Source organism: Somniosus microcephalus, chromosome 25 (genome assembly GCF_052327205.1).
Source record: "Somniosus microcephalus isolate GS21.2 chromosome 25, FLI_Smic_1.0, whole genome shotgun sequence".
Classification (NCBI taxonomy): Eukaryota; Metazoa; Chordata; class Chondrichthyes; order Squaliformes; family Somniosidae; genus Somniosus; species Somniosus microcephalus.
Window position 1 is genome coordinate 32587992 of NC_141011.1, and position 25944 is coordinate 32613935.

General features: G+C 43.3%; 1 protein-coding gene across 4 annotated transcripts in view; it reads right to left on the minus strand.

Moving 5' to 3' along the window:
• Positions 1-616: 616 nt before the first annotated feature.
• The window catches only part of ubr4 (ubiquitin protein ligase E3 component n-recognin 4), a 195760-nt gene continuing 170432 nt past the window's right edge, over positions 617-25944 (minus strand). For all 4 annotated transcript variants that reach the window (XM_085967122.1, XM_085967121.1, XM_085967120.1 and 1 more), the window contains 12 exons: positions 24800-24990; positions 24237-24410; positions 23880-23979; positions 20255-20473; positions 17507-17620; positions 17255-17397; positions 10581-10706; positions 8705-8899; positions 8400-8624; positions 2217-2307; positions 1594-1756; positions 617-1050 (listed from right to left, as the gene is read on the minus strand). In XM_085967122.1, coding sequence (XP_085823248.1) covers positions 986-1050; positions 1594-1756; positions 2217-2307; positions 8400-8624; positions 8705-8899; positions 10581-10706; positions 17255-17397; positions 17507-17620; positions 20255-20473; positions 23880-23979; positions 24237-24410; positions 24800-24990 — 1806 coding nt within the window. In that variant the 3' untranslated portion in view covers positions 617-985. The remainder of the gene's footprint in view (positions 1051-1593; positions 1757-2216; positions 2308-8399; positions 8625-8704; positions 8900-10580; positions 10707-17254; positions 17398-17506; positions 17621-20254; positions 20474-23879; positions 23980-24236; positions 24411-24799; positions 24991-25944) is intronic.

Consider the following 25944-nt stretch of genomic DNA (forward strand, 5'->3'; position numbering starts at 1 on the left):
CTTGTGCATCCTCGATTTCCTTTGCCCCTCCATTGGTGGCTGTGCCTTCAGCTCCCTTGCCCCATAGTTCTGGAATTCCCTCCCTAAACCTCACCACATCTCTAACTCTCCTTCTTGAAGATGCTCCATAAAACCTACCGCTGACCAAGCTTCTGGTCACCTGTCCTAATATCTCCTTATGTGGCTTGGTACCAAATTACGTCTGATGACGCTCCTGTGAAGGACCGTGGGATTTTTTACTATGTTAAAGTTGCTATATAAATGTTTCACAAGTGTTGTTACATTCTAACCAAGCAGCCAATGTCTTCAATTGTGAACATTTCAAATGGGACACTAACCCAGCCAGCTATTTTTAAAAACGTTTTTAGTGAATCCATCCACTAGCACCATTTCTAGTGAAGGTTACTACTGTACCTGATGCATTAATATCTCAGCATTTAATATCAATTTCAACATTTTTCATTTGAAGATTTTTGTTTGCTGGGCTAGTGAAAAATAACTTTGCCATTTACTGTGCAACATACAAATAATTCTACAGAAGCTCTAATGTGAGGTGGAGCTGGACAAGGTTAGCCTGTGTTTCAACATTAAATCACATTATAGATTGACATCAAGAGAAGGATCATGATTTAACTTTATTGGATGTAATAGTGAACCAGAGCTTTAGCACAACATTTAAATACGTGACATGTTACAGTGACGTACTGGATACAAGAACAAAACAGGAAATTAAACCAATTGTACTCCATGCAATCAGTCAGGTTAAATGACGATTCCAGTACTATTCCTCTGTACACATGTACGTTAAAATCTTAAATTCAGAATGTTCACACACAAAAAGAAGCAGTAACTAAATAAGGGTTGCTGCAGAATTGAGGCTGAAATTAATTTCAACTGCTTTGTAAGAGTGAAAATGCAAAAACAGGATTTCTAAGAGTACAGTTAAATATTTGCTTTGTTTTTGAGCAGATGAACTTGGAACATTTTAGGGGACAGAGTTAAGAAGGTCTTTCAGGAAGTTGTCAGGATCTTCAACATCTGTTAAGAGACCTAAAGAAAGTGAACACAACAGGAATCATAGATTAAGTGGCCATTGTGGGATTTTGCCTACATAACAAGCACCGCTGCAAGTAAAAGTCATTCATTGTTTGAAAAGTGCTTTGAGATATTTTTGGGAGGCGTGATAAAGCAAGTCTGCCCTAACACCAAGGGACAGAAGACAGGCCTGATCTTTCAGTTACAATACTTCTCGTTGTAGAGATGCAACACCTGACTGGAACACAGAATTCTATTTAGAGTCTCACCCAGACAGGAAAGAGAATCCAAAAGTAAAGCCTGAGATTCAAACTCTTTTGTCCGGGATTCAATTGAATAATGAAGATCATCTCCTGGTGCTGGTATCCAGCAGTGGAGACAACGTTCATGACAAATGTCTTGGGCAGAATGTGCATTTGAGGGCTTAGCAGTTCTGCCTCAGAAGCAGTTAGTAGAGGCAATTTTAACTACCTGGCTGCTTTGGGAGAAAGGTTTGCAGTTGTTTTATACTGGGGTGGAGGAAGGCAATGAATGGACAGTATTTATTTAAATACTAACCTGCAACATCTAGGAATTCAGCAAAGGACTCAGCAGGCATGAATTCATCCTGGAAAGTTTTGAGAGATCTGTCTGTTGCCTCATAGATTGGCATGTCATTGTGTCGAATGTATTCGGCGAGAGAGTAGGACCAGCCACCCTCTGTGTTACTCGTAGGAACCTTCTGTTGTGGCAAAGTAGAAAAAGACTTCAGAACACAACTGTAGAACGCAGTAAATGTGTGAACAATATGGTTGTTTATGATGATGCAGATACACAGAAAACTTGCAACTTAGAGAAAAACATCAAGTGGCATTAGATGTAAAATGAATGAGCATACACAGAGGGTTACATAGCCTATCTCATTCCAACCTCTATCACTCAACTCAAACCTGGTATCACACAACATACACCATTGTCCTCACTGATTGCATTTCCAATTTGGAGTTAAAACTGTGGGAACTAATTTGCTTCAATTTCAACTTCTGTTACACAAAAGATTTGTTTGGGGAAACTGACGATTTGAAATAATCACAGCTCAGTTAGCTGAATCACTGAGCTCCATCACAGCAGAGTTTGGTGCTCAATCTATGCACAACAGGCCAGGGCAACGTGTCTGGTGCCTCCCCCAACTTACATCATACCTTAAATATTCCATAGATAAGCTCCACTAATCCCCAGCAGAGCAGTACAGGGCGGTACACAGAGTATTCCTTCACAGACTTGTCAGACAATCTGAAAATCAAGACATTTCATCAAAAAAAAGGTCACTTACAGCATTATGCAAATTGCTCTAACAGACGTAATTTTAATTTTTAGTGCTTAGGAGACGAGAAGAGTAGAATGACTACCAATATATTGTTTACTGTAGGTACATGCAGTCTGCCTTATTCTTTGGAAGAAATTCAACCTCCACATAAAATTAATAAAATCCATAATAATTGGCATCACCAGTAACACTTTCCGTTTAAGAATATTCGTGTCCTCGGCAATCAAGTGATCTTTCTCCACACTACTCTATTGACTTCAACCAGACCTTCACTACATTGCTCAGAGACGCAAGCAGCGGAAAACAAATAACCAAAAGAGTACAGAAATATTACAGTAATAAAATTAAATGAGAGTTTAGCTCAGTGGTAGCATTCTTGCTCTCGAGTCAGAAGACCAAAGGGTCCAAACCCCACTCCAGGACTTCAACACATAAAAAAGGCTGTTACAAAAGCATATGGGATCCTTGGCATTATAAATAGAGGCATAGCGTACAAAAGCAATGAGGTTATGCTAAACCTTTATAAATCATTGGTTAGGCCTAGAAAGGTACCAGGGATGAGGGAGGGGCTTCAGTTATGTGGGGAGACGAGAGAAGCTGTATTTGTTCTCCTTAGAGCAGAGAAGGTTAAGAGGAGATTTAACAGAGTTGTTCAAAATTATGAGGGGTTTTGAAAGAGTACATAGGGAGAAACCGTTTCCAGTGGTAGGAGGGTCAGTAACCAGAGGACACAGATTTAAGATAATTGGCAAAAAATACAGGGGGAAGATGAAGAGAATTTTTTTACGCAACAAGTTATGATCGGACAATGTAGTATATAGTGATGAGGATTGTTGTAGACTTCAGGACGACACAGACAGGATGGTGAAATAGGCAGAAGCATGGCAGATGGAGTTCAATGCAATTTAACACAGGGAAGAGATGCATTTTGGTAGGAAGAATGAGGTGAGGCACTATAAACTAAATGGTATAATTATAAAGGGGGTGCAGGAACAGAGAGACCTGGGGGTGTATGTACACAAATCTTTGAAAGTGGCAGGACAAGTTGAGAAGACTGTTAAAAATGCACACTGGATCCTTGGCTTTATAAATAGAGGCAGAGAGTACAAAGGCCAGGGAATTAGGCTAAACCTTTATGGTTAGGCCCCAGCTGGAGTATTGTGTCCAATTCTGGGCACCACACTTTAGGAAGGATGTCAAGGCCTTAGAGAGGGTGCAGAGAGATTTACAAGAATGGTGCAAGGGATGCAGGACTTCAGTTACACGGAGAGACTAGAGACTGGGCAGCACGGTGGCATAGTGGTTAGCACTGTTGCCTCACAGCGCCAGGGACCCGGGTTCGAATCCGGCCTCGGGTGACTGTCTGTGTGGAGTTTGCACATTCTCCCCGTGTTTGCATGGGTTTCCTCCGGGTGCTCCGGTTTCCTCCCACAGTCCAAAGATGTGCGGGTTAGGTTGATTGGCTATGATAAATTGACCCTTAGTGTTAGGGGGATTAAATACGTGGGGTTACGGGGATCGGGTGGGATATGTGTCGGTGCAGGCTCGATGGGCCGAAATGGCCTCTATCTGCACTGTGGGGTTTCTGTGATTCTGTGATTTCTGTGAGAAGCTGGAATTGTTCTCCTTAGAGCAGAGAAGGTTAAGAGGAGATTTAATAGAGCTGTTCAAAATTATAAAGGGTTTTGATAAGAGTAAATGAAGAGAAACTGTTTTCAGTGGCAGGAGGGTCAGTAACCAGGCGACACAGATTTAAAATAATTGGCAAAAATTCCAGGGGGGAAATGAGGAAAATTCTTTTTATGCAGTGAGTTATGACGATCTGGAATGCACTACCTGAAAGGACGGTGGAAGCAAATTCAGTTATAACTTTAAAAGGGAATTGGATATGTACTTGAGATGGGGAAAAAAACTGTAGGGCTATGGGGAAAGAGCAGGAGTGTGGGACTAATTGGATAGCTCTTTCAAAGAGCCGGCACAGACCCAATGGGCTGAATGGCCTCCTTCTGTGCTGTATGATTCTATGATTATCTAGGCTAACGCTGCAGTGCAATCTTGAGGGAGTACTGTATTATTTTGGATGAGGTGTTAAGCCAAGGCCCGTATATCTGTTCAGGTGGCTGTAAAAGATCCCATGGCACTAGTTGAAGAGGAGCATGGAGTTCTCTTGGTGTTCTGGCCAATATGTACCCTTCAACTACCACCACCAAAATAGATTTAACTGGCCATTTATCTCTCTGCTATTTGTGGGACCTTGCTGTGCGCAAATTGGCTGTCGAATTTGCCTACAAAACAATGGCTACACGTCAAAACGAATTAATTGGCTGTAAAGTGCTTTGTGGCATACTGAAGGATGTTAAAGGTGCTATATAAATGCAATCTCTTTCTTTTCTATTCAACAGTGAAATTGTAAAACACAAATATCCAGCCACGCTTCTTCAGACAGAATACGAGAAGGGTGGGTATGTGAAGCTGAACTTCTTTCAATCAGGAAATATATGAAAGTAGCACAAAAACAGGTGTTGGGTCTCTGGGGACCTACTTATTCAGACCAGCTTGCACACAGCAGTGTCAAAACACTTATTGTCCTCACCTGCCAAAGCAATAATGTTTAATGAAAGGTTGCTGCGTTTCAACTGGCTTCAAAAGGAACCCTTCACATTGGCCTAAGAAGCTTTAACTTTCTACTGTGTTCCTGTGTCCTGCCAGGGGGAATGAAGAAAGCTGCACTCACCATCCAATTTCTTAACAGCTGCTTAGAAATGGGTTTTCCTAAAGTGTCATTACCAAAGGAAACAAACTGTCTAGATTGACAAGACCCTGCACTTTAGCTCTCTAGCAAGCTCATATCCTGGCCATCTCAACAGATCAATACCACCTCAAGTGGAGGGTTCATCCATGTAGCTGGATCCGGCTCCTGTTCAGAGTGCCAATTGTCCAGTCTAATCATGAGAGAAGATACAAGTAAACTTATCTATACCATTTATTAAAGACAAAGGGCCTCATTTGGTAAGGCATGGGTTAATCAAGGAGAGCCAGCATGGATTTGTTAAAGACAAATCGTGTCTGACTAACTTGACTGAATTATTTGATGAGGTAACAGAAAAGGTTGATCAAGGTAGTTCAGCAGATATTGTATATATGGACTTTCGGAAGGCATTTGACAAAGTGCCACACAGGAGGCTTGTTAAGAAGATGGAAGCCCATGAAATTAAGGGGATAATGGATATGGAATTGGCTCAGTGACAGCAAGCAGAGGGTGGTGGTGGATGGATACTTTTCAGATTGGTAGATGATTTGCAAGAGTCAGTTTGGGGTCCATTATTCTTTTAAATTTGTATAAATGATCTAGGTTTGAGTGTAGAGAGCAGCATTTTAAAGTTTTCAAATGATATGAAACTTGGCAATGTAGTAGATAGTGATGAGGATTGTTGTAGACTTCAGGATGACACTGACAGGATGGTGAAATGGGCAGAAGCATGGCAGATGGAGTTCAATGTAGAGAAGTAAGAAGTGATGCACTTTGGGAGGACTAATATGGAAAGACAGTACACTATAAATGGCATGATTTTGAAAAGTATAGATGAGCAGAGAGACCTTGGTGTCCATATACACAAATCCTTAAAGGTGGCAGGGCAAGTTGATGAGGTGGTTAAAAAGCGTATAGTTACTTGGGTTTATAAATAGAGGAATAGAATATTGTGAACAATTCTGGACACTTTAGGAAAGATGTAAAGGCCTTAGAAAGGGTGCAGAGGAGGTTTAGCAAGAGGTTACCATGGTTAGTTCAGTTATGAGGAGAGGTTGGAAAAGTTAGGCCTGTTCTCCTTGGAACAGAGAAGGTTAAGAGGTGACCTAATAGGGGTTTTCAAGATGATGAGAGGTTTTGATAGATTAGAGAGAGAAAAACTATTCCCTCTGGCGAGTGGGTCAATAACCAGAGGTCAGAGATTTAAAATCATTGGCAAAATATTTAAAGGAAGGATGAGAATTTTTTGCACTGAGAGTTGTCGGGATCTGGAACGCTCTACCTGAAAAAATTATTTATGGAATCGGCTTCCACCAGTTTAAGAGGGAGTTGGACGGGTTCTCGAGGATGAGGAACTCTCAGAGTTACGGACAAAATGCGGGGGAGTGGGACTGAGCACGACGGCTCTTTCAAAGAGCCAGCACAGGCACGACGGGCCGAATGGCCTCTTTCTGTGCAGTAAGTTTCTATGAAGGTATGATTTAAGTATATAATAGTATAGATCAGATAAATCTATATTATTTCGAAGTATACAAAACAGCACAGGCCAGAGGGCACAAATGAAAATGAGTGAAAAGTAAATTTAATATCTGGAAAATCTTCTTTACGCAGAACGATGAATGTTTAAAATAATCTACTGAGCAAAGTAATAAAGGGGAAGACGCTTGGTATGTTCAAAATATAATTCGATGCCATGATGAGAGTTAATGTAGCAGAGAAATGGGCTTCAATGGGAGAGTTCATTTACTGGGGAAGGGCTTCGATGGGAGAGTTCATTTACTGGGGAAGGGCTTCGATGGGAGAGTTCATTTACTGGGGCGGGGCTTCGATTGGAGAGTTCATTTACTGGGGAAGGGCTTCGATGGAAGAGTTCATTTACTGGGGATGGGCTTCGATGGAAGAGTTCATTTACTGGGGAAGGGCTTCGATGGGAGAGTTCATTTACTGGGGAAGGGCTTCGATGGAAGAGTTCATTTACTGGGGCGGGGCTTCGATGGAAGAGTTCATTTACTGGGGATGGGCTTCGATGGGAGAGTTCATTTACTGGGGAAGGGCTTCGATGGAAGAGTTCATTTACTGGGGGAAGGGCTTCGATGGGTGAGTTCATTTACTGGGGAAGGGCTTCGATGGAAGAGTTCATTTACTGGGGATGGGCTTCGATGGGAGAGTTCATTTACTGGGGAGGGGCTTCAATGGGTGAGTTCATTTACTGGGGAGGGCTTCGACAGAAGAGTTCATTTACTGGGGAAGGGCTTCGATGGGAGAGTTTATTTACTGGGGAGGTCTTCGATGGGAGAGTTCATTTACTGGGGAGGGCTTCGATGGGAGAGTTCATATACTGGGGGAAAGGCTTCGACTGGAGCGTTCATTTACTGTGGAAGAGCTTCGATGGAAGAGTTCATATACTGGGGGAAGGGCTTCGACTGGAGCGTTCATTTACTGTGGAAGAGCTTCGATGGAAGAGTTCATATACTGGGGATGGGCTTCGATGGGAGAGTTCATTTACTGGGGAAGAGCTTCGATGGAAAAGTTCATTTACTGAGGCTTCGATGGGAGAGTTAACTGTAGAGAGGCTTCGAAGGAATTTCCTCTTGTTCTTATGCTGGATTAAATTCTACTGGGCTCAGTCTGCATTAGTGCTATATCTACAGTATGTTGAGGTGTGGAGATGCCGGTGTTGGACTGGGGTGGACAAATGTAAGAAATCACACAACACCAGGTTATAGTCCAACAGCTTTATTTGAAATCACAAGCTTTCGGAGCGCTGCTCCTTTGTCACTTCACCTGACGAAGGAGCAGCGCTCTGAAAGCTTGTGATTTCAAATAAAGCTGTTGGACTATAACCTGGTGTTGTGTGATTTCTTACAGTATGTTGAGACAAAGGACAACGGAATATGCTTTCATGAAAAGTAGCTCGAGAAACATTCTTCCTACCCTCCAAAGGATTGAAGAGAGACTCCAAAATTAGCAATATGCAAAAATACCAAATGCCACCAGAATCAAAATTGGCCTGATGTCTGCCTCAGACCGAGGATCATGTCGTCTTTAAGGAGACAAAGCTCGTGTCATTTTCCTCAAGGGGATGATGCTAATTCCTAAGTATATGTGGAGATCGAATTAAAGAGGAAAAATGTAACTTTTGGATTATAACAATGTGTGCTGGAAAGGTTCTCTCAGATCACACGTTTCTGGTTTGATGAGGATCATATGATGCCTACATTAAATATTCTGTGTAGACACTCCTTTATACTAATACATTTGCTAGTCACAAAAGCACAGACTTTGCTGGCTCTCTGTTGATTCTCTTACTTGTTGCAGCCGCTCGGTGATGTTTTCCTTGCTTGGGTGGTGACTAGGAGACGTTTGAGAAAATCAACACGGATAGCTTTCCATTTCTCAGGTGGAAAAATGTGCAATGCCAGGACTGTGAAATAGTGTGCTCCATCCACCTCATAAGCATTTTCAACCCATTTCTCCTTTGGCTGTTCCAAGAAACTCTGTAGGTTCTTCTCCTCTCGGGACGTTGCCCGGGTCCTGTGATATGATTGAGAAACATCAATGTGCTTACAGTTCATGAAAGTATGATCATTCAATGAGGAATTTACTATACTTACGTGTTAAGAACATAAAGGACTGTATGCATTATGTATGGGATGAGATGGATGTTACTCTCTCTGCCTCCTCCACCAGTATCAACACTGAATGACTGCTCCATTGCAAAACGCAGGAAGAGTAGTTTAATATCATGAACGTTTAGCTGGTAGGTGGGTTCACGCTGGCCTGTGCACTCTTGCAAGTATGTATTGTGCCTGAAATCAGAAACAAGGTCATCTAATATACCACCAAGGAACTTAACTACCATGCCAAACATCTGAATGGATCTTAGAATGTTACAACACAGAAACAGGCCATGTGGCTCAAGTCTGTGCCTGTTTTTCTCCATGGGCCACCTTGTCTAATCCCAATATCCTGCTCACTCTTCACACTTTTAATATTCCTAAAAGTGTCAGCTTGGCCCAATGGTAACACTCTTGCCCGAGTCAGGAGGTTAAGTGTTCAAGTCTCACTCCAGAGAATTAAGCACATAATCTAGGCTGAAACAAAGGTGCAGTACTGAGACATTGCTGCATTGTTGGAGGTCCTGTTGTTCAGATGTGACGTTAAATCAAGCTCCACCTGCCTATTCAGGCAGATTAAGATATCACATTGCATTATTGGAAGAGCAAGGGAGTTTTCCAAAATGTATCCCTCAGCCATCACCAAACCAGGTTAACTAGGCACTTATCTCGCTGCTATTTGTAGGGACTTTGCTGTGTGGAAATTGGCTGCCTCTTCTGTTTGCAAATGACTATGTTTCAATAGTAATTAACTGGCTGTGAAGCTCCTTGGGTATACTGAGATTGTGAAAGGTGCTTTATAAATGCAAGTTCTTCTTTCTTTTTCAAGTAACTATCTAATTGCTTTTTAAAAGTTAATGAAATCTCTTTTAACAAGGGTTTGTGGCAGAGAATCCCACATTCTGCTGTGTAAAGACATTTTTTTTCCCTAATCTTCCTTTTATTTCTTTTTGTTAGCATTTTAAATTTACCCTCTCTTGTTACCTTCCAGCCAACCAGTGGAAACAGTCCACAACTAGTTACCATATCAAAACTCTTATCAGGTCATCACTTAAGCTCCAACTTCTCAAGTTTGACTCTGCAACCCTGGTAACATCCTAGTGAATCTAAACTGCAAATTTCTTTGCTTTTATATCCTTTCTGTATTGTGCCCAAAATGACACAAAATGTTCCAAATGTTGTCTGACGTAAGAAAACTAGGCACTTGGTCTAAGCGTTAAACAAAGCGTTAATCGACTGTTTTACAACATGGAGGTCTAGTTTGTGTCCTTCACTAGTTCCTGTTAAGAGTGTCCTGCACAAGCTGGGCCCATGCCCGAGTATTTATACTCTCCCTGGACAGCGCCACCCGCAGGCCGCTCAGTATTATTTCATAAGTCTTTCTTTCATGAATGACTGATTCATGTCATTGTCTAACAAAGGTCTTTTACAAGTTCAACATTAGCTCCTTGCTTTTGTAATCTCTGCCTCCAAATAAACCAAGGATTCCAACTGCCTTTTTAAAAAAGATGACTGGTGTACCTGAACACCAAAAACTCTCTGCCCACCTCCTCCATGTAAAAGCTCACCATTTAACGTGTATTTTCATTGTCTAATCTTAGTTGCAAAATATATGACTTTACATTTTTCTAAATTGAACTGCATCTGCTGCCTCTATGCCCATCCTGCCAGCCTCTCTATGTCCTGTTGTGGTTATTTTTCACAACCTGCTTCATAATTTGCCACATTTCCCCCAAAATATGGCATCATCAGCAAATTTCCACATTGTTCCCTCAGTTCCCAAGTTCTTCACTCCCCCGGTTTGAATTACAGGGAATATTTCAGAATGAAGGATCTCATAGCTTATATCCCGTGTTTAAATGAAATCTCTTACCTTGCCAAACATGTAGCAAATGCCGATTCAGGTACATGTGGACCCCACACGGGAAGCAATCCATTACACTTGGTGTTTGCATTCTGTAACGCAGCACTTTCCCACTCCTCCCGTCCACGTGCCAGCCTAAAGGAATAACTCACTATAATCAGCCAGATCATTAGCAGGTACATGGGTAACCAGCATAAATTATTGAAACCAATCTCACAGGGCTAGTAAAATCCGCTGGTAAATCACAGTGTTGACTTAATTAGAAGTTTGTGAATTATATATAACTCTTACATCTACTGTGTATCTGTTACACTTTGTTACAGATGTAAAACAATCATTAAAAAAAGGAAAACCAGTCATTTAATACTAGGTTCTCTTGATCTTGAGCCTGGAATTTATAAAGCGCTACAATGGTTCTCAGGAATTTGGAAAGTCACAATTATCTGGATTTGCCTGTTCCTATGGAGTACTTGAACAGAGGCTTTAAAGGAGGCGAACTTAAACAGAGCTCCACCTTATAGCTAAAAATCATCTACCTGACTCCATACTACCTGTGAACCATGCCATGGGAGATTTTTTAGCAAGAGGCCCCAGAGGCTCAGGTAGGCCTCAGTGTGGCATCGGCAGTGGGTGGAGGCGGAGCAGCGTGACTACAAGAGGCCGCAGAGGCTCAGGTGGGCCTCAGTGCGGCATCGGCAGCGGGTGGAGGCGGAGCAGCGCGGCAGAGCGACTACAACAGGCCCCAGAGGCTCAGGTGGGCCTCAGTGCGGCATCGGCAGCGGGTGGAGGCGAAGCAGAGCGACTATAAAAGCCCCAGAGGCTCAGGTAGGCCTCAGTGCGGCATCGGCAGCGGATGGAGGCGGAGCAGCGCGGCAGAGCGACTACAAGAGGCCCCAGAGGCTCAGGTAGGCCTCAGTGCGGCATCGGCAGCGGGTGGAGGCGGAGCAGCACGGCAGAGCGACTACAAGAGGCCCCAGAGGCTCAGGTAGGCCTCAGTGCGGCATCGGCAGCGGGTGGAGGCGGAGCTGCGCGGCAGAGCGACTACAAGAGGCCCCAGAGGCTCAGGTAGGCCTCAGTGCGGCATCGGCAGCGGGTGGAGGCGGAGCAGCGCGGCAGAGCGACTACAAGAGGCCCCAGAGGCTCAGGTAGGCCTCAGTGCGGCATCGGCAGCGGGTGGAGGCGGAGCAGCGCGGCAGAGCGACTACAAGAGGCCCCAGAGGCTCAGGTAGGCGTACCAATCTCCAATCTCAGGCAAGGAGAGGGGTAAAAAGTATTCAAGGTGTGACGTCACCACAAAACAGGTAGGTGATTGGTTGGAGTATTTCTCTCGTTTTAAAACTTTAAGTCTGTGGTTTATAGTTTTTACGGTTGCTGTGGTGTACCAAGGCCTTTCTGGTGCAGAGTGACTGTTGGTAAACCATTAAACTGGTGTAACTAGAGGGATTGATTTAATTTAAATCCAATTAATTAAAGGGGATACTAGCATCTAAAATCGGGCAGAGGGTGTCCATAACTAACAATAAAAAATTTAATTCATTACATAGAATGGAGCAGGTGATGTGTTACTGTTGCGAGATGTGGGAGCCGGTGAACCCCATTGAGGCTCACGGTGATTACGTCTATGACAAGTGTCTGCTGCTACAGGAACTCCAGCTCCGTGTTGATGAGCTGGAGTCTGAGCTTCAGACACTGCGACACATCAGGGAGGGGGAGAACTACCTGGACTCTGTGTATCAGGAGGTGGTCACACCTATGAAGTTAAGTAATTCAGATGTAGCCCATGGTCAGGGACAGGACGGTGTGACTACGAGTGAGGCAGGTACGGGGATCCAGGAGGTAGAGCTGGAGGAGCCGCAGCCCTTGCTCTTGACCAACAGGTTCGAGGTTCTTACTCCCTGTGGGGACAGGAGCAGGGACTGCAGGGAGGATGAGCAACCTGGCCACAGCACTGTGGAACGGGGGGCCATTCAAGAGGGGGGAGTAAATAGAAATGTTGTAGTGGTAGGGGATAGTATTATTAGGGGGATAGATAGAGTTCTCTGCAGCCGAGAGCGAGAGTCCCGAAGGTTGTGTTGCCTACCCGGTGCCAGGGTTAAGGACATCTCCTCTGGGCTGGAAAGAAACTTGCAGTGGGAGGGGGTGGATCCAGTTGTCGTGGTCCATGTTGGTACAAACGACGTAGATAGGACTAGGAAGCCGGTTCTGTTAAAGGAGTATGAACAGCTAGGGGTCAAATTAAAAAACAGAACCTCAAGGGTTAATAATCTCTGGATTATTACCTGAGCCACGAGCAAATTTGGCTAGGACAAATAAAATTAGAGAGTTAAATGCGTGGCTCAAAGACTGGTGTGGGAGAAATGGGTTTTGCTTCCTGGGACACTGGCACCAGTACTGGGGCAGGAGGGAGCTGTTCCGTTGGGACGGGCTTCACTTGGCCAGTGCTGGGACTAGAGTCCTGGCGGATCATATAACTAGGGCTGTAGAGAGGGCTTTAAACTAACTAGTGGGGGGGGGAGGTTCCTAGAGAGCAAATAATAAAAATGACAACAGAGAAGGTCATAGACTTCGGCAGCAGTGGGGAAATTAAAAACCAGAGCGTGTCAGGAAGGGGCAGAAGGTATGGAGTAAAAGGTAAAGTAATAAAAAGGGCAAAAGCAGGAACTAAGTGTCACAAAACATATTTGAATGTTCTCTATCTGAATGCACGTAGCATTCGTAACAAAATAGACAAGTTAATGGCACAAATAACTACATATGGGTATGATCTTGTGGCCATTACAGAAACATGGCTGCAGGGTGACAATGCCTGGGAATTAAACATACCAGGTTATTTAACGATCAGGAAGGACAGGCAGGAAGGAAGGGGAGGTGGGGTGGCTATGTTAATAAAGGAAGGAATCACTGTAATACAGAGAAATGATATTGGGTCAAAAGATCAGGATAATGAAACAGTTTGGGTGGAGGTAAGGAATAATAAGGGGAAAAAAACACTAGTGGGCGTAGTCTATAGGCCTTCGAACAGTTGCAACTCTGTTGAACGGAGTATCAATCAGGAAATAGTTGAGGCTTGTAATAAGGGAACATCTATAATTATGGGGGATTTTAACTATCATATTAATTGGACAAATCAAATTGGGCAGGGCTGCCTTGAGGAGGAGTTCATTGAGTGTATTAGGGATGGGTTTCTTGAGCAGTATGTAACTGAACCAACCAGGGGGCAAGCAACCTTAGATCTGGTCCTGTGTAACGAGACAGGATTAATTAAAAATGTCCTAGTAAAGGATCCCCTTGGAATGAGTGACCATAACATGGTTGAATTCCATATTCAATTAGAGGGTGAGAAGGTTGGATCTCAAACAAGCGTGCTAAGCTTGAATAAAGGAGCCTATGAAGGTATGAACGCGGAATTGAGTAGAGTGGATTGGGAAAATAGATTAACGGGTAAGACGATACATGATCAGTGGTGTACATTTAAGGAGTTATTTTACAACTTCCAAAAAATATATATTCCACTGAGAAGAAAAGGGTGTAAAAGAAAAGACAGCCATCCGTGGCTAAGTAAAGAAATTAAGGATAGTATTCGACTAAAAACAAGGGCATATAAGGTAGCCAAATCTAGTGGGAGGATAGAGGATTGGGAAAACTTTAAAAGACAGCAAAAAATAACAAAAAGATTGATTAAGGGGAAGATAGATTATGAAAGTAAATTAGCAAAAAATATAAAAACAGATAGTAAGAGTTTTTATAGTTATATAAAAAGAAAAAGGGTGGCTAAAGTAAATGTTGGTCCCTTAGAGGATGAGACCGGGAAATTAATGGTGGGAAATATGGAGATGGCAAAAACACTGAATGAATATTTTGTATCAGTCTTTACAGTAGAAGACACTAAGAATATCCCAACACTGGACAAACAGGGGGCTATGGGGGGGAGGAGCTAAACACGATCAAAATCACTAAGGAAGTGGTACTCGGTAAAATAATGGGACTCAAGGCGGATAAATCACCTGGACCTGATGGCTTACATCCTAGGGTCTTGAGGGAAGTGGCGGTAGGGATTGTGGATGCATTGGTAATAATTTTCCAAAACTCCCTGGACTCAGCAAAGGTCCCGGCAGACTGGAAAACTGCTAATGTAACGCCCTTATTTAAAAAGGGCAGTAGACAGAAGGCTGGAAACTATAGACCGGTTAGCCTAACATCTGTGGTAGGTAAAATATTGGAGTCCATTATTAAGGAGACAGTAACAGGACATTTGGATAATCATAATTTAATAAGACAAAGTCAGCATGGTTTTATGAAGGGGAAGTCATGTTTGACAAATTTGCTGGAGTTCTTTGAGGAAGTAACATATAGGGTGGATAAAGGGGAACCAGTGAACATAGTGTATTTAGACTTCCAAAAGGCATTTGACAAGGTGCCACACAAAAGATTATTGCTTAAGATAAAAAATCACAAGATTGGGGGTAATATTCTGGCATGGATAGAGGATTGGCTATCTAACAGAAGGCAGAGAGTTGGGATAAATGGTTCATTCTCGGACTGGCAATCAGTAACTAGTGGTGTTCCACAGGGGTCAGTGCTGGGTCCCCAACTCTTTACAATCTATATTAACGATTTGGAGGAGGGCACCGAGTGTAACATATCAAAGTTTGCAGATGATACTAAGATGGGAGGGAAAGTAGTGAGTGAGGAGGACATAAAAAACCTGCAAGGGGACATAGACAGGCTAAGTAAGTGGGCAGAGATTTGGCAGATGGAATACAATACTGGAAAGTGTGAGGTTATGCACTTTGGCAGGAAAAATCGTAGAGCAAGTTATTATCTTAATGGCAAGAAACTGGAAAGTACTGAAGTACAAAGGGATCTGGGGGTCCTGGTGCACGAAACTCAAAAGGTTAGTATGCAGGTGCAGCAAGTGATTAAGAAGGCCAATGGAATGTTGGCTTTCATTGCTAGGGGGATAGAATATAAAAATAGGGAGGTATTGCTTCAGTTGTACAAGGTATTGGTGAGACCGCACCTGGAATACTGCATACAGTTTTGGTGTCCATACTTAAGAAAAGACAAACTTGCTCTCGAGTCAGTACAAAGAAGGTTCACTCGGTTAATCCCAGGGATGAGGGGATGGACATATGAGGAGAGGTTGAGTAGATTGGGACTCTACTCATTGGAGTTCAGAAGAATGAGAGGCGATCTTATTGAAACATATAAGATTGTGAAGGGGTTGGATCGGGTGGATGCAGGGAGGATGTTCCCGATGATGGGTGAAACTAGAACTAGGGGGCATAGTCTTAGAATAAGGGGCTGCTCTTTCAAAACTGAGATGAGGAGGAACTACTTCACTGAGGGTGGTAGGTCCATGGAATATGCTGCCCCAAAAAGCTGTAGAAGCTACATCATTACATAAATTTAAAACAGAAATAGACAGTTTCCTAGAAGTAAAGGGAATAAAGGGTTACGGGGAGCAGGCAGGAATTTGGACGAGTCTAGGTTCGGATCGGTCATGGCCCTGTGGGTAGCGGAGCGGGCCCAGGGGCCGTGTAGCCTGATCCTGCTCCTATTTCGTGTGTCTAATTCTGTTAGATTCAGGAGATGGTTCTGTGATAGTGGATTGGCGGTTAGGATCAGATCAGCCATGATCTTATTGAATGGTGGAGCAGGCTCGAGGGGCCGATTGGCCTACTCCTGCTCCTATTTCTTATGTTCTTATGTGAGTATGGACAGATCCTTTCATAAGATGGAAGAATATTTATTTCAAACATCTGCAAACAAAACCTTTCTAATGATTATAAAGTACAATTGCAGCAATGTACAGAACCAAAATATAGTTAATTTACTAAGGGATGAGCTATGATGGATCAAATTAGGTTGATTGGCTATGATAAAAAAAAAATTGACCCTTAGTGTTAGGGGGATTAAATACGTGGGGTTACGGGGATAGGGTGGGATATGTGTTGGTGTAGGGGTTACGGGGATCGGGTGGGATATGTGTCGGTGCAGGCTCGATGGGCCGAAATGGCCTCCATCTGTACTGTGAGGTTTCTGTGATTCTGTGAAATGCCTTTTTTCATCCCTAACTACTTGGGGTAGATTTTCCTGTATTGATCACTTAGGTGTAGTGAATGCGGGATAACTGGGTGGGGCGGAGCTCACCCGTTTTCCTGCTCAATTCATTTAAATAAACAGAAAATTAGGTGGGCTCCCTTAATGATATCACTCCTCCCTGCCCAATTAGTCATGTATGTGCTGTGCTCAGGTGATCCAGTACCCCCTGGTGTAGGAACACAACGTTCTGCTCCCTGATGTTTTTAAATAACAGCACTCTCGGAATAAATGTCATGTCACTAAATGAGTGCAAGAATGCTGCTGCAGCTATGGGGGACTTGAAGACCGAAGCATCCAGGCCATTCCACTTAATCCCTTTCTCCAGAACCTTTCAAATAATTATCCACTGCCCTTGTGAACACTATTATGGATTCTGCTTCCAAGATTGCTGATCAGATATTCCATGTCCTAACAATCCTCTGTGTACAAAAAAACGTTCTAACCTCTCCTTTTTGTCCTTTTGGTAATGGTCTTAAATTTATGCCCTCCAATTATCATCTCGCTCATCATTTGAAATAGCTTTCCTTAATATCAAAACCTCTCAATCTGAATAGTGAAAAGGGCAGGGTTACCAATACCTGACTGCAGCAAGGTGACAATCATAGTGGACAATATTGAAATGCGAGACCGTACTGTAACCCTGCTGTTTCCGTGGTTTGTTCTCAAACTCTTCGATTGCGACACGCTTTGTGAAGGTGTAAATTCCTAACACTTTGGTTGGCTGAAAGAGAGATGGAATAACGATCATGCTGTTGTGATGGCTAAAAAGCAGGCATCTATACCATGAAACTGTACAGCAATTGCATTTCTCATGGGCAAAGTGGGTGTACCTGAAATTTATAACCCTCACGGCAAATGCAGCAGGTCAAACCTGGTTCCTCAATCAGCTCTTCCATTTGCTTCAGTAATGTTGTCGTGGTGACCACCTGACCTTTCTCATTAGTCTGTTGAAAGAGATAAAAATATGAGAATGATCAGAAACAAATATGTAAAACGTTAATGAAAGACCTTGACTTGCCCATAAGCCATTTGGGGCATTTATGCGACGGGTGTGACCACCTGTAACAGTCTGGTTTTAGCAGCACATGAATCGCATCAAGGCAAGTCAGTGCTCAACTGCTAACGGTGTATTTTCTCACATGCAAGAAAAAGACTATAGAGTAGCTTTAAAGCTGCAGTACAGATTTTCCTGGAACCCAATTAAAATAAATATTAGTTGACAAAATGCTATAGTTATTAGTTTTTTTCTACTAACAACTTTCTTCATTTTCTTTCTGCCCAGCTTCCAAGGTGAACTCTTTCAAGCATCGCCACATGTAGAGTGAATGCCACACCTTGGTTACGCTAACTGTTACTACAGAAAGAATCTATTTCCCCAATCATCTTCTCCCATTCTTCAAGTCAGAGTGGCTGAGACGTAAGCTGATTAATTCACACCACTCGAGAGTTTAGCAGACACTGGTCTCACCAGCTACAAGACCTAGTTTGGTACAATTCTGAAGATGCTAAATGATGCGGTTATTACAGCAACATAAAGGAACTGGGGGCTGCAACACTTGAAAATTATGGGGACTAAGTCAATCCAATAACTATCTGCTACATAAATATCAGCAACGCGTGCATGATTATCACTGCACAGATGAGAGCACTTTGGCAAAAGGTAAAGTTGAGGACTGAAATGATTGCTGGTGTGGCGAGAACCTAGTTATATACATGCCTTGGAATGTGTGTGAAGTTAGATTGCTTTGCTTGATTATAGCTTGTTTTACTGTTCACTTAATTTACCAATTTAAAATTCCAAAAGTGAGAGCTCAAGGCATGCCGAGGTAACCTGCTCACAGCTCATCAAATTCTAAAGACCCATGTCATTTTTTCCAACAATCTTTAATAACTAACTTTTCTAATGCTTTCCTTTTATTTAACGTAAAGTGCAGGCACCTGACAAGACAACGCCAAGGATCCCGAGGGAAATGGGGGAAGAAATAGTAGAGGCCAAGAAATGATATATTATGTGCAGGAGGACTGGAGAGTGAACACGAATACCCATTTACCCAGTTAAGTGTAGGCCAATTAGTTTAATGCATGGTAGGGGAGATTTTGGAATCTTTAACTAAAGATGAAATTACTAAATTTCTAGACAATGAGAAAATAATTTGAAGCAACCAACATGGATTTCCGAAAGGAGGATTGTGCGAGTTCTTTGAAGAAGTGACAGATATGATGGATAGGGAACTGCAGTGGATGTGGTGTACATGGACTTTCAAAAAGCCTTCGACAAGGTATCAGACAGGAAGAAAAGAACTTGCAGTTAGAAAGCACCTTTCACTACCTCAACATGTTGCAAAGCATTCACAGCCAATGAATTACTTTTAACATGTGGTCAAAACAGCAATGAAATAAATGATCAATTAAACAGCTTGTGATTTTGGTTGAGCAATCAATATTGGCCAGGACACCAGGAGAACTCCTCTGTCTTGTTCGAATAGTGCCCTGGGAATTTTACGTCCATCTGAGAGGTCAGATGGGTTCTCGGTTTAAAGTCTCGTCTAAAAAACAGCACCTCCGACAGTGCTGCACTGGAGTGTCAGCCTGGATTGTGTGTTAAGTCCTGTAGTGAGGCTTGAACCCACAACCTTTTGACTCAGAAGCAAGAGTGCTACCATTGAGCCAAAACTGACACCTGGGAAACTATTGGAGAAGATTAAGGGGCATGGAATTAGGGGATGGGCAGCAAATTGGATTAAAAACCAGTTAGAAAGGAGGAAGTAGAGAGCAGGAGTTAATGGCAGTTTCTCAGTGTTTGGACGTGGGTACTTGTGTTCCACAATGTTCAGTTCTGGGACCACTTTTTTTTTTGCTGTGTATGTCAATAGTTTGAATATAGGGGTAGAGGGAGTGGTATCCCAAGTTTGCAGAAGGTACTAAAATAGGAGGCATAATGAATAATTCCGAGGATCAAAGGAAGCTGCAAGAGGATTTTGATAAGTTGGTGGAATGGGAAAAAAAGTGGCAGATGGAATTAAATGTCAGCAAGTGTGAGGTGGTACATTTCGGTTAAAAAAATACAATTAATAATTATACTGGGAATAGGGGAAAGCTGGGTGATGTGAAAGAGCAGAGGGATTTGGAGGTTCAGACTCACAAGACACTAAAAGCAGCACCACAAGTGGATAAGGCCATAAAAAGATAATCGATTAATGGCAAGAGGTATAGAATATAATAGTTGAGATGCAATTGTGAGACCACAGCTGGAGTAGTGTGTGCAGTTTTGAGCTCCACACAATAGGACGTTGAAGTAACTGAGAGAGTACAATGCAATTCACTCAGATACTGCCTATTATGAGGATGCAATACCAGAGTTAGTGATTGAAACAGAGACCATGTCAGCATTTAAGAATAGGATAGGCAGGCGGTTGAAGGAAAGGGAAATAAAGGGATATGGAAACAGGGTGGGCACATGGGAATAGGTGGGTACAACATGGAAACAGGCCGTATTGGAGTTTACACAAGCAGTAGTTCCAATCCCATGTGCCCACCCTGTTCTCATGCACTTCATTTTAAACACATTCAATGTTTACCGTCATTCCTAGTGTGCCCAGTGCTTTCTGCCGCATAGCCATTGCCATCCGTTTCTTTTCTGCCCGCGTCTCCTTTCGCGCTGCTTCAATTTTCCTGTTGACTTCTAGGTGCTCCCGCAGTGCCTCCAGTAGGTTTTCTGCAAGGGTCCCAATGCCTTCATCACTGGAAACCTGCTCCAGTTTATGCAGGTTTGTGATAGAGTCTGTTCCAATTAACATCTGATAATACAAAGTGCAAGAGAAAAATTACTCCGAGATGCTACCGGGGGCACAGCAACAGCCTGGACTCCAGTGTTTGCAACAAAACAGATGCCATTATTAACAGAACAGGCCTGAAATGATTTACCATTCGTCAGACGTCTTCTCCCATTATCTACCATTTCCTGACAGAGTTACAGTAATCAACCCCACACTACCAGCTGGAGTGCCACACATCCTCATGTTCTCTCCCTCAGGTAAAGCTCCTCATCCCAAGGAATTATGTGGAAGAAGCCACACCCCAATCCTCTTACAGGCACCATACTAACTGTGTAAATAAAACAGGTCCAACTAAACACACAGTGTGCAGTGCATCTAGAACAGAAATTGGGCGGGGGTTATGGTAGCGCAGTGGTTATGGCACTGGGCGTCAGTTCAAATCCCAGCATGGGAAGTTGTGAAAACTCTGGTAATTTATGGGCTTGCACTAGCAAAAAATTGATCACAGAAATCACAGAAACCCCACAGTGCAGATAGAGGCCATTTCGGCCTATCGCGCCTGCACCGACACATATCCCACCCGATCCCCGTAACCCCTACACCAACACATATCCCACCCTATCCCCGTAACCCCACGTATTTAATCCCCCTAACACTAAGGGTCAATTTATCATAGCCAATCAACCTAACCCGCACATCTTTGGACTGTGGGAGGAAACCGGAGCACCCGGAGGAAACCCACGCAAACACGGGGAGAATGTGCAAACTCCACACAGACAGTCGCCAGAGGCCGGATTCGAACCCGGGTCCCTGGCGCGGTGAGGCAACAGTGCTAACCACTATGCCACCGTGCTGCATCAAAGCTGCTGGATTGTTGTAAAACCTCAACACATTCAGGGGAGGGAATGCACTATCCCCCCGGTCTGGTTGAATTTTAATACCCTCTGATGTCACTCATCTGTAAAACAACTGCTACAGAACAGAATCAAGGACTGCAGCAGCACAACGCAAAGGTCCACCAGGACAGTTAGAACGGCCAAAGAACGTGGCCTTGTCATCCTCATCCACATCTTGTGACCACATTTTAAAAAGCGTAAAGAGCAAATAACAAACATGGCAGTAATTTGTATTTCTGAGAACTGCATTAGGACATTGGCAGGAACTCGTTCAACTCAAACATTGGAGTGCGATGGCCCATTCAGGACCTCTAACTCATCGTTCCATCCCCATCTAAGCTTGTAACTGCCTCTTGAATTACTCCAGTTTTTGCCTTCACCAACCCACATTACATGAAGACTATTCTGACTATTGATCACTCTGTTGTGTGAAGTGCTTCCTGACATCATTCCTGAATTTACCTTTTACCAGTTTGTACCTATGTCCTTGTCTCAGTTGCAGTTAGACTTTATATTTGGTACCTTATACCTCTCATTTACCTTCTATTAAGGCTCAAAACGCCAAGTTTTTCCATACTTTCCTCATAGCTTATTCCTCTGACACAAGAGGTTAGCCTTGTGACCCTTCCCTGCACTGCTTCCAGGGCTCGTGCATTTCCTTGGTGACCAGAATGAAATGCAGTATTCAAGATGGGGAACCCCAGACTTCTAGTCTACTTGTATACCATTATGGATACAGTGGTCATGGTACTGGACTGGCAACACAGATGTTAAGTTCAAATCCCACCGTGGGAAGTTTTTATTTATTTGTTTTATGGGATATGGGCATCGCTGGCAAGGCCATTGTTTATTGCCCATCCCTAATTGCCCTCGAGAAGGTGGTGGTGAGCCACCTTCTTGAACCGCTGCAGTCCGTGTGGTGAAGGTGCTCCCACAGTGCTGTTAGGGAGGGAGTTCCAGGATTTTGACCCAGCGACGATAAAGGATCGGCGATATACTTCTAAGTCAGGATGGTGTGTGACTTGGAGGTGGTGGTGTTCCCATGCGCCTGCTGCCCTTGTCCTTGTTGTGAAATTGAATTCCATAAATCTGGTAATTTGTGGGCGAGAATTAGAAAATAACCATGAAAGTAAAATCCCAACGTTCACGAATGCCCTTCAAGAAAGGGAACTTGCCGCCCACCTGGCCTGGCCTGCGTGTGACTCCATACTTTCCTCATAGCTTAATCACTATGTGAATGACGCTTAATGGCCTCAGGGCAACTACGGATGGGCAATAAATTCAGTCTTGTCAGTGCTGCCCAGCTTCCAAGAACAACACATTCAGGGGAGGGAATGTGCTATTCAAAAACTGTCACTATAACTCAGCATGGCTTTGTGAATTGTTGCTGTGTAATGACTCAACCAGATCTGCTCATTGGCAGGTATTGTCTCGGCCTTTTGTTGCTGCTTAGTTAGACCGAACTGCGACACCACTTCCGCATTGTTTGGGAATTTGACTAACTTACATTATGTTTCTAAATCCAAGTCATTTCTGTAGATCAGAAACACTAAGGGCCCCAGTGCACTTCACTAGCACATTTCCCCAGGCGCACTGGATTCTCCCAACTACTATCCGCTGCTTCCTCTCTTTCAGCCGACCCTTTATCCACCTCTAAGTCCCGAACATCACTTACCACTCTCCAGTGTAGTGTTCATCCCTGAGATTTATTGCTTTTTAATTTTTAAATGCTGTCTAGGATGCCCCTGTAAGTGATGTCAAAGTCACGGAGTTTAGTTGTGGAATCTCATATGATGGATGACTAGTGTCTCTAGTGAATAACCCGAGGAAGTAACCATTTACTCTTAGTTAATTATTATTGGTACATCCGTGGTTTCAACCCCATTTGCATCCTTTGGGGGCGGAGGGGGGTCTCAATTCTTCTTTGATGGCTCTTTTGCTGTTACAAGAATGAAAATTCTCTTACGGTTGCATATTGCTTCTGCAACAATACTCATTTCTAGCTCCCTTTTTGCCCCTCTGACTGTTTTATTAAACTTATTGATTCAGCTACAGATACAGAAGGTTTACATTGCAAAATATTGTTTGCAAACTTCAAAACAAAAGTAAAATCAGTTTAATTACTAGGGATAAAAACAAATTTGAAAAAATTCTATTCCAAATGCTCTATCTTCTTGTCTCCTGCTGGACTTGAGCTGGCGAGATGGGGCAGAGGCCAATCGGCCTGGACTTGAGGGGGCAGAGGCCAACTGGCCCTCTCCTCAGCTGCCCCATCTCTCCTGCAGATCGTTCTTTTTCCCTTGCGCGAGTCCTTCGAGAGCTGTGCTTGTGAAGTTATGAAATTTGCCTACAACAGATAAGCATGCTACTTGAATCTAGATCCTATTATGGAAGCCCAGTTCTCCACTAAATAGCTGCATGCTCTGTTTTCCAATACTGAAGACAGCTCACTAAGTGTAGCAAATTGGGAGAACAGGAAATGTACAAGAGCCAGGGAAAGAGAGATGATGATGAGAGAGAGAGAAACTTACTTGTGTGGGAGGGTGCTGCATAGCCAGTCCCCGCAGTAGGCGGAGAATAAAAGGAAGTGCTGGTTTTGATAAGAACTTTTTCCACACATCTGCATCAAGGCTGTAAGCAGATAACAATATAAATGTTAAAACCTGGCGTTTCAGTTCCCAATCCAGTCATCAGGAACAGAGTGGGGTTCCAGATATTACACATCTCTATGACCTGCGCCTTCGCCCTTCCTCCTGGTATATACAAAGCCTCACAGCTGCCCATCCATTAACACTTTTTTGACCCCAACTATTTCCCACAAAAGAATGAGTGACACAATGAAAAAGTAAAGAGTTTTAAACATTTAGTGCTGGTGAAACGAATCTTACTTTTTGGCACTTGGAATGTGCTTCCGGATGTATTCTAAAGCATTCTGGGTAATTCCCTTCTGCAGGATAAGTTCCTTCAGTTGATGTCCGTTACTGTTGTTTTTGATTCCTGCAGCGATTTTACAGAAACAATCCAAGAAAACCTTGTCGTCTGTGTTATGCTCTTCATCATATCTAAGGACACGATAGAAAGGATTAGGAAGGCCATGATTACAACAACCAGTGGAAAACTGGGCAAGTGAGTGAAAGCGAGGCTGTGCAGGATGCTCAAACTTGCACAAGAACCTTTGCTAAATTACACATTTAAATTTACATTCCCGTGTATTTAAATATTTCTACATAAACAGTGGCTTCTTATTCACATCCCTTCAGAATCAAAAAAGTGCAGATGCATCATGAAGCTGGCATTGATTTAGACAAGTTAAATGCTCTCCACCCCTTGAGATTGTAAGCCAATTCGGTGAACTATTTAGCACTATGAAAGGTAGTTGGTGGAAGTGCTTGGCTCCAGGGCGTTCACACGTGTAGGACCACGGATCACACAGTCCAGTACCGTCACTTACTTGTCAAAATTACAGTAGGGCTTGAATCGATCAACAAGAATCTGCATTTTCTCCAATTCTCCGAAGGACAGGTATGGGATAATGCGCAGCAAACCCTGGAGAACACTGGGATTGGAACGGACAAACGTCGAATTAATCTGGTCCAACAGCATCACCAGTTGATCTTTGTCTCCGGTCAGCAGCAGGTTACCCTGGTGGCGAGAGATAGGCTTAGCGATAGAACTTCTACTACACACAAGAGAACGCTATGGTTAGAGAGAGGATGTAGTGACCAGCTCCAAGGGTATACATTAATAATAAAAGCACAGAAACATCGCAATGTGTCCTCTGCATTAAGTTCCTCAACAGCCTGAATGATTCTAATTCATGAACTTTGAACTCAGATGGTTGAGTTAACTCTGTATTTGCTTTGTCTTTTCCCCACTGTATCTCAGGGGTCCATCCTTGGTGCTTTCCTCTTCATTGGTTATATATTCTTCCCCATGGTAATATCATCCGGAAGCACAGCATAATGTTCCATGTATATGCTGATGCCACCCAGCTTTAACTTTTCCATCTCCTTCCTCCATTCCCCACAGCTATTGCTCAACTCTCCAACTGCCTGCCTGACATTAAGGGCTGAATGAACAAAATTTCTTCCAGTTTATATATAGGCAAAACTGAAGCCATGCTTTTTAGCATCCATCAACTCCTGTGTGCTTCTACCCGTAACATTATCAACCTCCCTGACCATCAACTCATGCAAAGTGTTGTGGGAGCCATTGCTGTGTTGCCTGAGCCAAGTTTCCCTTCCCTACAAACGTTCAGTCACCAAGACTTAACGTTTCAATCTTCAGAATATCGTGCAACACTACCCTGACCTCTCCTCACTGCCACGGGGAGGCTAATTGTGCCTTCATCACCTGGAACCACAAGTTCTCCAATTTCCTCATTGCCAGCTGCCCTCCATAAATTGCCACTCATTCAGAGTGCCAATGTCCATGGCCTTATTTGCTCAACACCCTGCAATTCCATTACCCCAAGGGTCCATTGGCTTTCTGAACCCATGAAACCAAGTTCACGATATTAGTCCACATCTTTGTATACTTCCATGACCTCACCCCACCTCCTCAGTAACCTCCTTCAGTCCTACGTTTCCATTCACA